We start from the raw sequence: 16,062 nt of genomic DNA, 5'->3' as shown, positions 1-16,062 counted from the left end.
GGCAATTGTGTGGCGCACCTCCAAGTAACAAATCTTCATCCTTGAAGGTAATTTCTGCAGAGTAGGAAGCTGCCCTATTCATTTGCACTTCCTCGTTTTCGGTGTGTTTAGGAGATGAACATTCTCCTACATCCACTTGCTTGTCATTGGTATTTAGGCAGGAGCTAATATTGCCTGCCCCTTGTAGATTAAATCCCTTTGGAATATATTGAACCAAGGGAACTGGTGCTCGTGTCTGCTTGACATGCCCCTTCATCTTTGATCTACGGGCATGACCATTTGTTGAGGTTTTTGCAACCCAATTATTCACTGTGTGCCTTGGATATCTCACAGGCTCACTTTTCTTCTTTCTATGAGTGACAATCACCCATTTTCCTTCAGATGTGCTATCATTTTGCTGTGGGTTTGCACTTTGACCAACATCACGTTTAACAGTGAACGGGAATGGACGCTTTCGTTGCCTCCCATATTCCTTCTCAGTACACAAAGGAGCAAACCGTCCAAGTGTAATTGAGATTTGATTTGCGCTTGCGTTAGCATCAGCAAGCTCAATTTTCCCGTCTCTGGCCAGTGCCATAACTTTATCCTTGAAGATAAAACACTGCTCAATTGGATGACCAAGAAGGCGATGGTACTTGCAATAATTTGGGTCATTCACCCTTGAAGCCTCATCAGGGCGTCTCATCTCGGGCAATTGAATGAGCCTGTGTTTGAGTAGCTCATCAAACATAGGAGATACATCAGAATCCAAAAAATGATACGCTTTCTCCTGTCTCTCTTCAAGAGTCGGCCTTTTACCTCCCCTTGACGGGCCAGAAAATGGTCTCAGCCTAGGCCTTTCATTTGCTTTAGTGAAGACTGTTATTGGTGTAGTCTTCACAGTCATTGCTTCATTTTCTTGTTTTGGAAAGGGTTTATTACCTCTCTTGAATTCTTGATTTGCAGGAGCTTTGGAGGAGTTGGGAAAGTTTAATACATTGAGCTCTCCCCTAGCTTCGATGCTCAACTCCATGTCGTGAGCACGACTGCACAACTCCTCGAAGGACTTTGGCTTAATCCCTTGTAGGATATAGGAGAGTTCGAAGTACATGCCTTGGATGCACATCTCTATAGTAGAAGTTTGAGATATCCTCTCCTTGCAGTTTAGGCACAATTCCCTCCACCTTTCAATGTAAGCACTGGCGCGTTCGCCTTCCCACTAGACAGTGGTGGTGAGTTCCAAGAAGCTTACGGTTCTCCTTGTACTATAAAAGCGAGTTAAGAACTCACGCTCCATATCGTGCCAATTATCAATGCAGCCGGGCTCGAGGTCCGTGTACCAATCAAAAGCAATTCCCTTTAAGGAATGGACAAACTGCTTTACCAACAGGTCGCCATAAGTCCCTGCATCATTGCATGTTTCCACAAAGTGGGTAATGTGCTGTCGAGGATTTCCCTTGCTATCAAACTGTTGGAACTTAGGAGGTTGATATCCGAAGGGCATTTTCAACTCCTCAATCCTTTGTGTGTAGGGCTTAGCATAGGAATATGAGGATTGGCTTCCATCCAACTTGCCTTTGATTACCCCATTATGTAGTCGTTCAATTGATCCACCGGTATCATACCTTCGGTGATTGGTATAGTTTTCTCAGTTGCAGGCAAGTGAGAAGTAGTTTCTCCCACTGCAGAGCTAGTAGGAGGTTGTGGTTGCTGAACAACCTCTTCTTGCCCCTCGGGCTGCTTTCCTGGAGCACGACTTCCTTGCCCCTCCATGATGCTTCCTACCTTATCATCAAGGGTGTTGATCCGTTTATCTTGGTTTTGAAGGAGTATAGTCATTCCTTCAAGAGTCTTAGCAATTCTAGCTAATTGCTCTTCCACAGACTCAGTGTTAGTTGCCATGGCAGGCATGACATTGTAGACATGCGTCCACTCAGGCGTAGCCTTCCATAATGGATGTGGCGGGGATACGGGGGAAGTACTCCCGCTACTGGCGTTCCCCTGCATAGAAGTTGGACTACTACTATCGGTAGCTCCCTTAGGAGAGGGCGGACTCCCAGCATAGGTAGTTGCCTTTGGGGCAGCTGGGGCATTGTTGATTCTTCGAACCACTCTTTGAGCCATGTCAAGAGGTTCAAGCAGTTGGACCCCCGAGCTCTTGACGCGGTTCCTAGTCAGTGGACCTTGCGCCTTCTAAGCAGCACCGGAGCTAGCTAGAGGTGCAGACTTGGAATTGGTAGCTTGGGCATAGGTCCTCCTGAACATGGGGCTGTTTAATGCCATTGAATGCGTTGGTAGAAGTAGTTTAGTAGTAGAGAGATGGGAGGCAGAGTTGTCCCACTGGGCGTGCCAAAATATGTAAACGCGAAATATTTGAATTGTATATATTCAAAATTCAAAGTATATCGGTTACAATAAGTAGTGTGTATCAAACGAAAAAGGGTACAATCTCTGTATAGAAGTCCTCTGATTCTCTACTAGAAGTATGCCGACTTGACGTGTGTCGAATTCAGAATATGTCGAATTGGAAGTGTGCCGAGTTCAGAGTATGCTAAACTGGAAGTATGCCTTGTTGTGCCGAGTTCGGAGTATGCCGAACTGGAGGCGTGCCGAGTTATGCCGGGCTATGCCGAGTTCTGCCGAGCTATGCCAGGTTCTGCCGAGCTATGCCGAGTTATGCCGAGATATGCCGAGTTCGGGGTATGCCGAACTAGAAGTAGGCCGAGTTTAGAGTATGCTGAACTGGAGGTATGCCGAGCTATGCCGAGTTTGGAGTATGCCGAACTGGAAGTAGGCCGAGTTATGCCAAGTTCAGAGTATGCTGAACTGGAAGTAGACCGAGTTCAGAGTATGCTGAACTGGATGCGTGCCGAATTATGCCGAGTTCGGGCTATGCCGAACTGGAAGTAGACCGAGTTCAGAGTATGCTGAACTGGAGGCGTGCCGAGTTATGCCGAGTTCGGGGTATGCCGAACTGGAAGTAGACCGAGTTTAGAGTATGCTGAACTAGAGGCGTGCCGAGTTATGCCGAGTTCAGAGTATGCTGAACTAGAGGCGTGCCGAGTTATGCCGAGTTCGGAGTATGCTGAACTAGAGGCGTGCCGAGTTATGCCGAGTTCGGGGTATGCCGAACTAGAAGTAGACCGAGTTCAGAGTATGCTGAACTGGAGGCGTGTCGAATTATGCCGAGTTCGGGGTATACCGAACTGGAAGTAGACCGAGTTCAGAGTATGCTGAATTGGAGGCATGCCGAATTATGCCGAGTTATGCCGAGTTCGGGGTATGCCGAACTGGAAGTAGACCGAGTTCAGAGTATGCTGAACTAGAGGCGTGCCGAGTTATGCCGAGTTCAGAGTATGCTGAACTAGAGGCGTGCCGAGTTATGCCGAGTTCGGAGTATGCTGAACTAGAGGCGTGCCGAGTTATGCCGAGTTCGGGGTATGCCGAACTAGAAGTAGACCGAGTTCAGAGTATGCTGAACTGGAGGCGTGCCGAATTATGCCGAGTTCGGGGTATGCCGAACTGGAAGTAGACCGAGTTTAGAGTATGCTGAACTGGAGGCTTGCCGAGTCCTTCGGTGCAAATAATTGCAGGTGCTCGGTGCAAGTAAATTGCAAGCAAGTCTTTCGTGCAAATAAATTGCAGGCGAGTCCTCCCGGTGCAAATAATTAACAGGCGTGTCCCTCGATGCAAATAATTGTAGGTGCTGGGTGCAAATAAATTGCAAGCGAGTCCTTCGTGCAAATAAATTGCAGGCGTGCCCCCGATGAGATGCATATCTTCAGAGCTTCAAAGTCTTCTGATCCTCAATGCCTTTAATCTTCAAAGTGAAGCCACTATTTATAGTGGTGGGGGAGTAGAGAAAACCTAGCAAACCCCATCCTTTGAATTTAATTTAATATTTTGAATTAAATTCAAGGAATGTACCTGGACATCATCATGTTCAGGTTCATGATTTTATAATTTTGAATTGATTTTATAATACCCACATCTTTCCACAAATTATGTGATCCACATGTACTTTGATGGGCCAAACCAAGTCCAAGTCCGTTAATTTGAGCAGCCCAATTGATAGTCTGGTCCAACTCAATTAAATATATTCCTTGAATTTGGGCCAACAGTTCAACAACAATTACTTTAGATTAATTAACTAGGCCAACCAATTATTTATTAGGTCATTTAATCAACCCAATTAAATAAATATCAGCCCAATTTAATTAATTAAAGCAACTAATTGAATAACCAATTATCAGTCACAGCCCAATAACGTTATTTGAATTTTCAGTGCTAACAGGCATAAAGGTTGGGGACTGAATTGTTGCAATTGTTGCTAAAGGTTAGCAATAGTAGTTAGTTTGAAGTTTGTTCATTGATGTCGTACGTCATCAAATCGTTGCAATTTTTCGCCCATGAGGCACGCACTGTGTTTGGTAGTTCGAGAAGGGCTGCACGCAACGCCATATATAAGGGCTTGCCGGCTCTGCCACTACAACAAAATGGGTTTTTAGCAACATATACTTACTGTCGGTTATATATAACCGCCTCTAAATAACTATTTTGAGGCGGTTATAGAAACCGTCGCTAATTTAATATTGAAACTTAAATAATTAATTGTTAATCACAATTACTTGTGGGAACCGCCACTAAATAATTAAAACTCTATTATATCAGTAAATAATACAGTAATAATAATTACTCCATTATTTACTGTCATTCTTCCTTCACCCGAACAGATCTCCTCTCCTGTCGTTCTCCAACTTCTCGCTTCCATCTCTCTGTTGCCATCGCCATTTCCGTCGTGTTTTCCTTCCTTTTTAGTCGATTCCTATCATTTGTTTTCTCTGTTTTGCCCTATTTTCCCCTTTATAGCTCTTATTATTTTCATTTTTCTCTTCGTGTTTTCATCCATAAATTTCTGCTTGCAGTTCCATGGATGCGAAAGCTACCCCCAAATGGGAGTTTTAACGATTCTAATGAAGCTGTTCAGAAGTTAGTTTCGGCGGTGTTGAATCAATTTTATTTATTCCGTCCCTTCTTTTCCACATTTTTTCCTGGTTTTGAGACGATATTTAGGGTTTTACTATCGAGACCCATTTCCAATTTATTTCTTTACGGTTTATCATAATTTCTCAATTATATGGCATTTATCCTGCACTGTAATGCTCTATTGTCGGATTTTTCTCAGCCCCGATTCCGCGATGCTCTCGCCGGAATGGGATTCTTCCAACCGTATCGCCGTCGCGGCCGGCTATTCCCCAACGGAAGAGGGCGCGGCAGAGCCGGAGGAAGCCACGATTTTTTAATTGCGCTTATGGTGAATGAATTATCTGCCCATCGCCACCTGGGATACTCTAGCTCTAATTTAATTTCTGGTAATATGTTGTCCATTATTGATGCAATTCTTTATTTGGTTGTCCTTGCATAAGGTAAATTAATTTAAATTGTTTATTTATTTCTTTATTTTTGAGATGCTGCTGAAAATTTATTATTTATTTTGAGATTGCAGGTTCAGGTCTGAATACTTTGGTGAAAATGAAAGAATTGCAGGTAATTAGGTAAAATTTGCAGGTTCAAGAGGATATAACTGAGAAATGTTGATTGCTTTTGTACTGCTGAAAAAGAATGTCTCTCATATGCAGAAAGCTTTTTCTTTTTAAAATAAATGTCTCGCATTCCTTTTTGACAGTAGGAGCTTTCATTTGCTGAATCACACTTTAAGTTGATTTTTTTTGCATGATACAGGATCCAAATGATTGATTACATGGTAAGCTTAAATGATAGTCATTACAAATGTATTAGGCTTCTAACTTGTTACTTAATTAGGCTCAAAGAAAGAGAATATTATTAAATGATCTAACTAAAAGATGAAAACAAACAAATATTAAATAAAAGGAACTAGACTGGGTGGTTGGCCATCCTCAATGAGTTACTGAAGTGATTTTCTTTAATTGTGTGCAAACATGTTTTTGTGTTGAACGTATGGGTAATCTGATGACATAACTTCTCTTTTCTGTCAGCTTGGTGTATTTCAAAAGTCAAAATCAGGTTTAAAAGCTGTTGCAAGCCCTAGTGAAATGTTTCTAAGTGAACAGCATTCAGATTATGATGTTTTAGTAGGGCGTGTTGTTGCTGTAGTTTTGGATGGATCACGAGCCTTTGTCATTGAAATTCAGGTATCTTTTTATTTTCCAGTTTGTGTTTTGGCTTTAGTGGCTCTGTGTCACATATGTATCACATCTAAGCAAATGGTATGTCACACCTCACTTGGAGTTGTATAGGTAGAAGAGCATTACTAAAAATAAAGAAAAGAGTAAATTTTTGAGTTGTATATCGCTCATTGACAAATTAAACATTTCAATATTCAACTAGGCAGCTTACAACATTACATTTGTAGAACCAAATTGAATAGTTTAGACTTAAGGGTGCTATATATGCTGCATGCAAAACTCTAGCTACACTTGGTATAATTATACAATCATCCCTGTTAGGGCAATGCATTCCCTTCTTAGAGATAAGAAATCTATTATCTAAATACTCGAAGAATTATATTAGATTGTGCCTGGAGTTTGATTGCAAGGGTATATAAGTGATTCAGACCATTTGCTGGTTTTTGAGCATTTGAGAATGTGCTTTATGACTTTTCTTCTGGAAATACTTTCTAGATATTTGTATTATTTTCCTTGTACATTAGCAGACCATTTGTTGGTTTTTATTTAGTTTTCTTACATTAATTTATCCTTTCACCCCACACTTTCTCCTATCCTCTTCCATTTTGAACATTAACATTTGCATTACACATTATTTCTGTCAGCAAGATTATCTCATTATTTTAGGTTATTGGATCTTAAATTAGAAAGACATATAACTTAATTGCCATGTAGCAACTTGTTTCTATTTGTGTTTTAAAGCAATTTCGAGTTGTCCCTGATAATTTATGTGCTTGTTGATTTCAGAGTAGGTAAGTCTGATATTTCAAATATGGTTACTGATAGTGTTGAGTTTCTTTTTGTTTTTTTACATTGATGTTATCTTCTAGGAGTTTGTGAATGATCACTTGCTGTTTCTGTTGATGGATTCAACCCAACACTCTTGCTGTCGCTGTTGATGGAGTTTGTGAAATGTTTGTGTTTAGTATGTTTTTTTTTTTCACTTCTGTTTGAATGTTAAGATGAGAGGAATTGATGGATTCACCACTTCTTGTTGCTAGAGTTTGTCAAATATTAGTGTTTAGTACTTTCTTCCCAATTAAATGTGTACATAGAGTTTATTTGTGATTGCAATACACATTTTAATATAAAGAATTTTTAATAAATATAATTAAATGATAATTATAAAAATATAATAATGTAATTATAAATTATTTAGCGATACTTAATAACCGTCACAAAATTAAAAAAAAAATTAGCGACACTTAATAACTGTCACTAAAATTTAAAGGAATAAACTAATAGTTATATTTAGTGGTGGTTAGAGAATTGTCACTAAAAGCAAAATAAACTACTCTATTTAGAGGCGGTTTCAAAACCGCCGCAAAAAGCAAAGTAAACTACCTTATATTTAGAGGCGGTTTTGAAACCGCCGCTAAATGCAATGCTATTCAATAATTCCCACACTTGTCTAAAACCGCCTCTAAATCCTTTGCGACACACTATTTAGACACGGTTGGAGAACCGCCTCTAAATAGTTTAGTGGCGGTTTTGAACCGCCTCTAAGTAACAAATTAACCGCCGCTAAATAACCTTTTTGGTGTAGTGTGCATCCTTCTTGTTAATAATTTTGCTGCATTTTTTCATTCTTGGGTATGCATTCTTGCTTTTCCTCTATGGTTTTTGGCAAGAAATTGAAGTGGAACACTAAAGCAGCTAAACAGATGGTCATTCGGGTATTGCAACTTTAGGTGACCATTTTGCATTAACTAAGGTAATTTAATTTTATACCCTCTCTGCTCGGTTGGGACCCTATGGTTCTCCTTAAGAGAAGGTTACAAGATTGAACTCTCATGCTGAGGTATTGACTTTTTAGACTGCGCGGACAACAGATAGGGTGGATAATATTCAAAATAAAAATTTATGGCAATAATTACGTTCATAGATAATTACTAATGATAAATGATTATCACCTACTTTTGCGTTAATTAAACTGCTTACTAAGTTTTGCAAATTCATTATTGCCTTTTTAAAATCCACATGATTTTGCCTGGTCTAGAGCCACAGATTTATTTAAAATGGATTTTTTTAGTACTATTGACTCTGTTAAAATGATATATTATCATTATTTTATAAAAAAATTTGTGTTATTAATGGTAACTAGTATTTTCATCCCGGAATGTATTTGTTATAATATTTTAAAAATATTTGGATCGATATATAATTAATTTATTATATAAATTAAAACATAAAATATTATATAATGCAATTGAAAAGATGGTTTGGATCGATTATGTTTTGTGATGCTATCCTTGCTTGAATTGGACTAAATACTTGTTGAATTATTAATAGCTAATGTATAGATGTAAGTATTCGGTGCTGAAACTTTGGAGATTTTATATATCAATGTTTAGGATTTGTAAAACTTGAGCAAATGTGCTATTTGAAAAAGAAAAAAGAAAACATAATATCACCGGTTAGAATTACACATTATTGAAAACCTCTTTGTGGATGACATTGGTAGTAGTAACAGAGTCCATCCTCGTCTAGAGCTAACACCTTTAGGCCATCAGGACAGGTGACTCGAGAAAAAGTCACATATAATTGACCGTGATTAAACACCAGTTTTTTCAGCAATAACCCAACATGAGTTAGTGTTTGGTCCTGACTCTTATTAATAGTCATGGCATATGAGAGCATCAATGAGAATTGTTTACGCTGGAACTTGAAGGGCAATCTCATATTAGAAGGAGTGAAAGACATTCGGGGATAAGAACTTTGGTTCCTTCATGTGTCCCATTAACTGTTCTTGCTTCGACATGTGTTTGTCAATTTTTTTACTATGAAACGCGTATCGTTGCAAAGACCAAGAGAGTGGTCTATGTTCCACAATAGCATAACAGGTACGCCATCCTTTAATGTCAATGAATGATTAGGGAGTCCTAGCAATCTCAAACTATTTAGAAATTTAGGATTGTGTGTTTCTGATAGATTTTCACTGTCTGATTCTACCTTACACAAAGATTCACAACTTAAATATGTTCGTCCTTCTACAGTGTTCATGTCGCACATGTACTGATTAATTTGGTCAACGACATCTAAAGTCAGAGAGAAGATTGCTCGGCCTTCTAGGTGCGACTCATCAAGCATGCCATATCTCGCGCTTGGGAAAGTGCTTTCCACTATAGTTGCTATGGGATTGGGTCCACATTTCAACAAAAACTCTGGCAGAATATCGATCTCAAACAAACCGTTGTATACAACCCCATCAATTCTATCTCCAATGTTTGCAATCCATTTTGAGGAAGAACTTTTTTTTTCTTAGGATTATACTATTCCTATATTCGACCTGAGGTTTCGTGTGTTGCACTTACTTTGAAATTTAAGAACTCACATTCTTTTGGCCTATGACATAATCGATTGGCTCACCTAGGGCACTCTATAATCAACCGGATAATTTTGAACTTAATTAGACATAATCTCCTTAGAACAAGTATCATTTCGTCCAATAAGTATACATGTGAAAATATTCGAAAAAGCTCAAAACTCTCAATCCAGATTTTAAGAGAAATCTTGTGCTGCTCAAGTGTTGATTCAAGAAGCTAAGCTCAAGTCAAGGTTTCCAAGTTGGAGAGAATTTCAACATTTCAACCAACCTCTACTTGGGAGAAGTAGAAAGAAACAGATCAGAGTAAACTTGGAGAAGTTAAAAAACCTACACAAGCATGGCTGCCTAGCTTTGTGATCAAAGGAGCACATTTGGGAAGACATTGTACTATCAAAGGAGATAATAGTGAAATCCTTCACAAGTTGTGAAGAAGAGTGGAGTATGCTTCGTTAACAGCCGAACCACTATAAAAACATCTCTCTCTCTCTCTCTCTCTCTCTCTCTCTCTCTCTCTCTCTCTTACTTATTGTTATATCTATTGCATTGCATACTCACGAACCAAGCCTTAAATTTTCTTAACTATAAAAACGGTGCCAAGTGAAACTAAAAACCGATAAGCTTTTTATTTCCGCTGCGTTTATCTTTTGTCAAGTTCTAACTCTTCTAAAGGGTTTCTACTTGCAAAAATTTTCAAAACCCAGTGAGTCTATTCAAACCCCCCCCCCTCCTTCTAGACTCACTCCTCTACCTCCGGGACCAGCACACATGTTTAACTAATTTTTTTTTATAAATGTTACAGATCGAAGATAATACAAGGGTATGTTTGGTTCATAGAAAATATTTGTAGGAGAAATGGATTTAAAATTCTATGGAAAAACAGTTATTAGGAAGATTGATTTTATTGTTTAATTGGTGGAAAATAAATTAATGTGAATATTGATTCTGATGTAGTAAATACGATGATCTCTACTAATATGTGCAAGTATCGAGGTTGGACCGCGTAGAGATCCTTTAGTTTGCTTATTGGTTTAAGTCTATAAGCTCGGGGAACTAAATGGAGGTCAGACGACCCTGAGCATATATATGATAGGTGAAAATGTCAAAAGTCCCCCTTTCTTGCAATTAATGCGGCATTTATAGTAGAGATGAGGGAATATGCATTAGTTTCTCGGCATGCATGGCACATGGGCTGCATGCACAAGGCCCTACCGGGGCCCTTAGCGGCCCGTCCACGTGTTCTAAGATTCCTGACTTCTTTGGGTGTCTCGCCGCCATATTCGGTTGGAGGAATTGGGCATTGGGCGCTAAGTATCACCGATCAGTAGCTTGACCCGCCCTAAAACGGTCAGGGTAAAACGATTGGTAGCCCTTTCGCCTGGTCTTCTAATGCTTTGCTCGGTTAGGGCTTAGGTTGGGAAGGTGAGCGGCTTAGGTCGGTGATGATCGAATCGGGTTCAACTCGAGTCCCGAATCCTATACTGATCAAATGTAGGCTTAGGTTGGATAGGGGATAATCCCTATCAGATTCCATTGCTTGGTTGGATTTGGAATTGTAATGAATATAGTGTATAAAGACCTATATGCCCCTACACAATAATAATGATAATAAAAGTAAAAAATGAATCACAAACGTAAAATAGTCATGTTAGCTCACTTTTTGTTCCAAGTTCCAAGTTCCATATATGGAAAATAAAATCCTACTCCCACCCTTTGAAAAAGTTTTTCCTCATAACTAAGAAAAACTTTTCATGTAGAAAAAAGTTTTCCATGAACCAAGCAGAGGAAAAAAATCTCATTTTCCTCAAATTAAAGGAGAACTTTTCCTTTTTTTAGAAAAAATTTTCTATTTAACCAAATACCCCCTGAAGGCCTGAAGGCCTGAACGTTTCTTAATTGATAAGAATTTTGGCACTAAGATGATTTTGAGTTTTTGACAAGTCGAACTTTTGCTTTTCCCTTCCTTTTGGTAAAAAAAATAAAATAAGTATTTTGAAATAAAACATTTATTTTCATTGTGCATCGATATTTTAAAGTATGAACTTTTTTAAGTATATACAAAATTTTACTAAAAATGTTGCACATTTTTACCAACCAATTTAAGAAATAATTTACTTTAAATTGACAAATAAATGAATAACAATACATTATAATCCTGTTTGGTAACATAGTTAGCTTATCATCCAATTTTAGCTTATTTGACCACTATTAGCTGTTTGACTTGGTCAAACATCCAATATAAGTGTTTAATTAATTAACTTTTTTGCAATATCTTATTGCTCCAAAACGCTAAAATTCAAAAAGCTGCTCAAAGCAATTTTTTTGATTAGCTTTTTTATAAAGTCATTTTGCATGTAATCAGCTATCAGCTATCAACTAATAGCTAATTTACCAAATATCTTTCTACAAATAGTTAATGCTATCAACCAATCAAATCCACTAACCCAATCAGCTAACAGTTATTTACCAAATACCTCATATATCTAAAAACATAATATGTCTCAATTAAGGTTATATCCTTGATTTATGTCCATCTTTTTGTATGCTAATAATTGTATACATTTTACTTTAAATGTTGTACACTTTAATGTTATTAGACAAAATTGTCCATACTACATTATTGCTATACGAAACTACCCTTACACCGTTACTTTTTAACTTCATCATTATTACCATACACCTATATATATCATATCTTTTTCCTATTCTTTAATTATCACTTTCTTAAAATCATTATATAATTAATTTAATGGTTGATTATATTTTAATTAAATTTCTATTAATGGTAAATCATATATGTGTGTGTATAAATGCATATGTATATATAATTCGAATTATAAATTTTAATTATTTGTATTTATTAATGTTTTAATATTGGGCATGAATTTTTGTGCATCACGCGTACAAAATACTAGTCAATATTTAATAAAAGCTAATCTAAACGCATTTACTTAGTACACATAAACCTTCTGACTCGTGGATCTGGTAGTGGGAGGAGAAGGGAGGTTATTCAGTAAAGAGTTACTATCGTCAATTACTAGGTCAGTTTTCTTCTACTCATCCTAGGAATTATATTTGGTTCATGCATATCCCGCCGAAAGTCAAAATATTTTGTTGGCAACTTGCTTCTTCTTTTCTGCCTACTACTGATGCCTTAAATGGGAAAAAGGGTGTATTGTTCAGTTCAGTGTTTCTTATGTAATAGTTCGTTGGAATCTACGAAGCATTTATTTATTGATTATCCTACTGTACAAACTATTTGGCATTGGGCATGTATTGAAGGGAGTCTTACGCGAGGAGGGCTATCAGATTGGTTCTTTGCAAAGTGTTTGCCTTCAGTGACTAATAATGATTGCAGGTTTGTAATGCTCCTCTGGGATATGGAATAGCCAAAACTTGTTGGTGTTTCAAAATCGACATACTACAAATTATAACATCATTAACAAAGATTTTTCTTTCTTAGAGAATTGAAGAAAAGTTAATGTGAATGAGTCTAATCAAGATGTTAGTGATAGTCAGAGGGTTGAGCGGTAGCGCGAGCCTAGTGTCGAAAAGTTCAAATTGAATACTGATGTGGCGGTTTGTCAGAATGGGGGTTGTATGGGTTTGGGTTGAATGATAAGAGACTCTGATGGAGTATTTTATGCTGCTAGGGGATGGGGTTTAAAGGTATCTACATGTCAAAGGAAGTGGAGACCCTTAGTATTCGCGAGGCATTAAATTGGATCAAAAGATTAAATATTGATAGTCTTGATGTTGAAACTCATACTCAACAAGTTTATTATGCTTTACATACTACTTTTTATAATTCTTTAGGTTTGATTATTGATGATGTTAGGAAATAGCTAGTAGTTTTACTAATATCTGATAAACTTAGACTTCCGTGTTCTAGATCTAAGATTGTAAAAGAGCCTTCTAACTATTAAATCCAATTACTAGATTTGTTAGATGACCTTTAACTATTTACTGATCTAGTGCAAAGAATAGAACAAGGAGTATTAAGCAGATAATGTGCAAAAGAATAATAAAGCAGCAAGAACACCAAGAATTGGTAACCCAGTTCGGAATCTCAATTCCTACATCTGGGGGGCATCACTCTGATTGCCCAACTCTTCATTGATCAATTCTGGAAATGTATCACAAGTTTACAGTAGAGAATCACGCGGCAACTCTAGAAATCTTCATCATCACCATTCTAGAGTTCAGCCTTGAAGAGTTGAAGAATACTGATCTCCCGATCTTCTTGAATTGAGGCTCCCCCTCAATCGTAGCGCAACTGGCTTTCAGAGTGATTGCTTGCCCAATACTTCATGAAGAAGATGCATCTTGAATCAAAGGTAAGCTTTGTTAAGATATCTCGTTATCACATATGAGGAAGCTTTCACATTCAGATCTTTTGTATATGCTCCGATCATCATCGATCACTGGAAATTTTCCTCATATATATCTTGCCCAGATTCGGTTAAGTTTGAAGCCTTCGTAACTGACTCTGATTCCTCTTCTTGTCTTGGTTCAGTGTTTCGTTCAGCAAGCTGTCTTTAAAGCCTTCTGATCCTTCTACTGAACTATAGGAAACCTAATACATCATAAGATAACTTGTTTTTGAACTATCTGCTGAACTAACAAAATTGTCACAAGGACTTGTTACAACTTAGGGAGTTTCACAAATATTTTTCTTTTTAGCAATTTTATTAACAATCTCCCCCTTTGTAGCAAGTTTCTTGGCAATTCACAACAATCTTCCTAAAACATTAGAGATAGTCAAAAACAGTGTTCATTCAAAACATAGTCCAAAAAAAACAGAATTAAACAACCAACAAAATATGAAGATGATTATATCATCATACAAAACAAAAAAAGACCATAAACTAACATGAGACCCTATTACAAATAATCTATTTGAGCAGTGGGGTTTTCAGACTATCTTCTTCATAAAAAAAAGGGTCTTCAGACTATCTTCAAGTAACCAAGTAACCAATCAAGTAACCAATACGATCTTCAAGTAACCAAGTAACCAATGTTTAGAAGGTTGTTTCTACTCCCCCTATTGCAAGGAACTTGTGAATCTGTAGCCACAAGACTCCTTAGCAAGACAAAGTAGAAAAGGCAACCCAGGTATTAGAAAAGAATCAATCAGATTCTGAGGACTCATCCTCCTGGTTGTTTGCAGTGGATTCAGCTTCAGGTGCGGTGGAATCAGCTTCAGGTACAGTGGAATCAGCTTCATGTGCAGTAGATGGATCAGTGGGTGTTTCAGTGGCAGCAGCAGTCATCTCTTGGTCTCTCAATCTCAGTTGTTCACGTAACTGCATCTCAATTGTTCTCTTTTCAACAAGTATCTGTATGATCGTGTTAAGATCTCTGATGCTTTTGTCAAGGTGCTGGGCTGTGAGTTTGCTGGTAAATGGTGCATCAAGGTTCAGAGCTGGGGCTGAGCTACTTGCATGTTCTGGAAAGATGTCAAACACATGACTTCCTTGTTTGAGTTTGGCATCAATTTTTCTGACTTGTGGTGCATCCATAGGCTCATTTGGTTCTAGTTTGAACCCTTGTGAGCGCAGAACTCCATAAATTGTGCAGGGAAAAGGCAGCTTTACCTTGCTCTCCTTAGACTCTGGTTTTCTGAAAGATGCCACATGTTTGAAGATAATGTCACCTATGTCGATAGGAATACCTTTGCCTATCTTGTAGATCAGGGTGGCCATAAGAAAGTTTAATCCTCCTCGGTGTTCATTTGGCATCCAATTTGTCATTGCTAGTTTGTGCAGAATAACATACTTTGTTGTGAGAGATTTGGCTGGCAACATGTTGGTTTCAGCAGGCCAATAGCTGTATGTTCTTCCTGTAATAACCTTTGTGATTGTATTTGCACCAATAATAGGATCCTCAATGTCACTTGCATCTATGCCCAGATACAGATTGATGGTACGTGTGTCAAAATTGTATTTGTTTCCTCTCAGCCAAACACGTCCATAAACATGTGAGCCAGCCTCCTTGATAGTCTTTAGAAGGTTTGCATAAAATTCCTTGATGGCAATAGGTGGATAGCTCGTCTGAGTTGTTACAGACTTGACAAGGTTTAACTTCTCAAACATTGGCATGAGTTGGCACTGAGACTTGAACTTTTCAACATCAGGATACCTTTCGCTCAGGATTTTCCTTTTGTTTGTTGAGTCCCATCTTGCAGCATACTCATCAGATAAGAATTGAGGGGTGATTACTCCAAGAGGTATTACGGCAGAGACATCAGGTTGCTGAGTTTGAGTGGTGTTCTTCTTTCTCTTCTTACTAGCAGTGGTTTCCATAGGGACAGGTTGTTCAGCAATTGGCTGTTTTCTCTTGGTTTTTCGTGCTGGTGAAGGGGTTTCCTTCTCCTGTTGTGCTGTGGATGACCTGGTTTTTCACCTTGTGACAGGGGCGGAAAAGACTTGAATTTTTGCCACAGGATTTTTGTCCACTTGTTCTTCTTGGATCTTCTTCTTTCCTTTAGCCTTTTCTTGGTTCTTCTTCACTTGGGACAAAGGCAGATTGTCTTCTTCATCAGTAGGTTCT

At 38.1% G+C, this 16,062-nt stretch overlaps 2 protein-coding genes across 2 annotated transcripts; one reads left to right on the top strand and one right to left on the bottom strand.

Moving 5' to 3' along the window:
- The first annotated feature begins 4,688 nt into the window (after positions 1-4,688).
- LOC116025824 lies at positions 4,689-7,256 on the top strand. The gene is made up of 4 exons (XM_031267179.1): positions 4,689-5,351; positions 5,486-5,526; positions 5,997-6,152; positions 7,016-7,256. Exons 1-4 carry the CDS (start codon positions 5,117-5,119, stop codon positions 7,082-7,084), a joined length of 501 nt encoding a protein of 166 aa, XP_031123039.1. The 5' UTR covers positions 4,689-5,116; the 3' UTR covers positions 7,085-7,256.
- Positions 7,257-14,639: 7,383 nt separating this feature from the next.
- On the bottom strand, positions 14,640-15,815 carry LOC116024342. Its single transcript, XM_031265237.1, has one exon. The coding sequence runs from the start codon at positions 15,813-15,815 to the stop codon at positions 14,640-14,642; it is 1,176 nt and encodes a 391-aa protein (XP_031121097.1).
- Positions 15,816-16,062: the final 247 nt, after the last annotated feature.

Source organism: Ipomoea triloba, chromosome 7 (assembly GCF_003576645.1).
Source record: "Ipomoea triloba cultivar NCNSP0323 chromosome 7, ASM357664v1".
Classification (NCBI taxonomy): Eukaryota; Viridiplantae; Streptophyta; class Magnoliopsida; order Solanales; family Convolvulaceae; genus Ipomoea; species Ipomoea triloba.
Note: the sequence above shows the minus strand (reverse complement) of the source record. Positions and strands in the feature narration are given on the sequence as shown.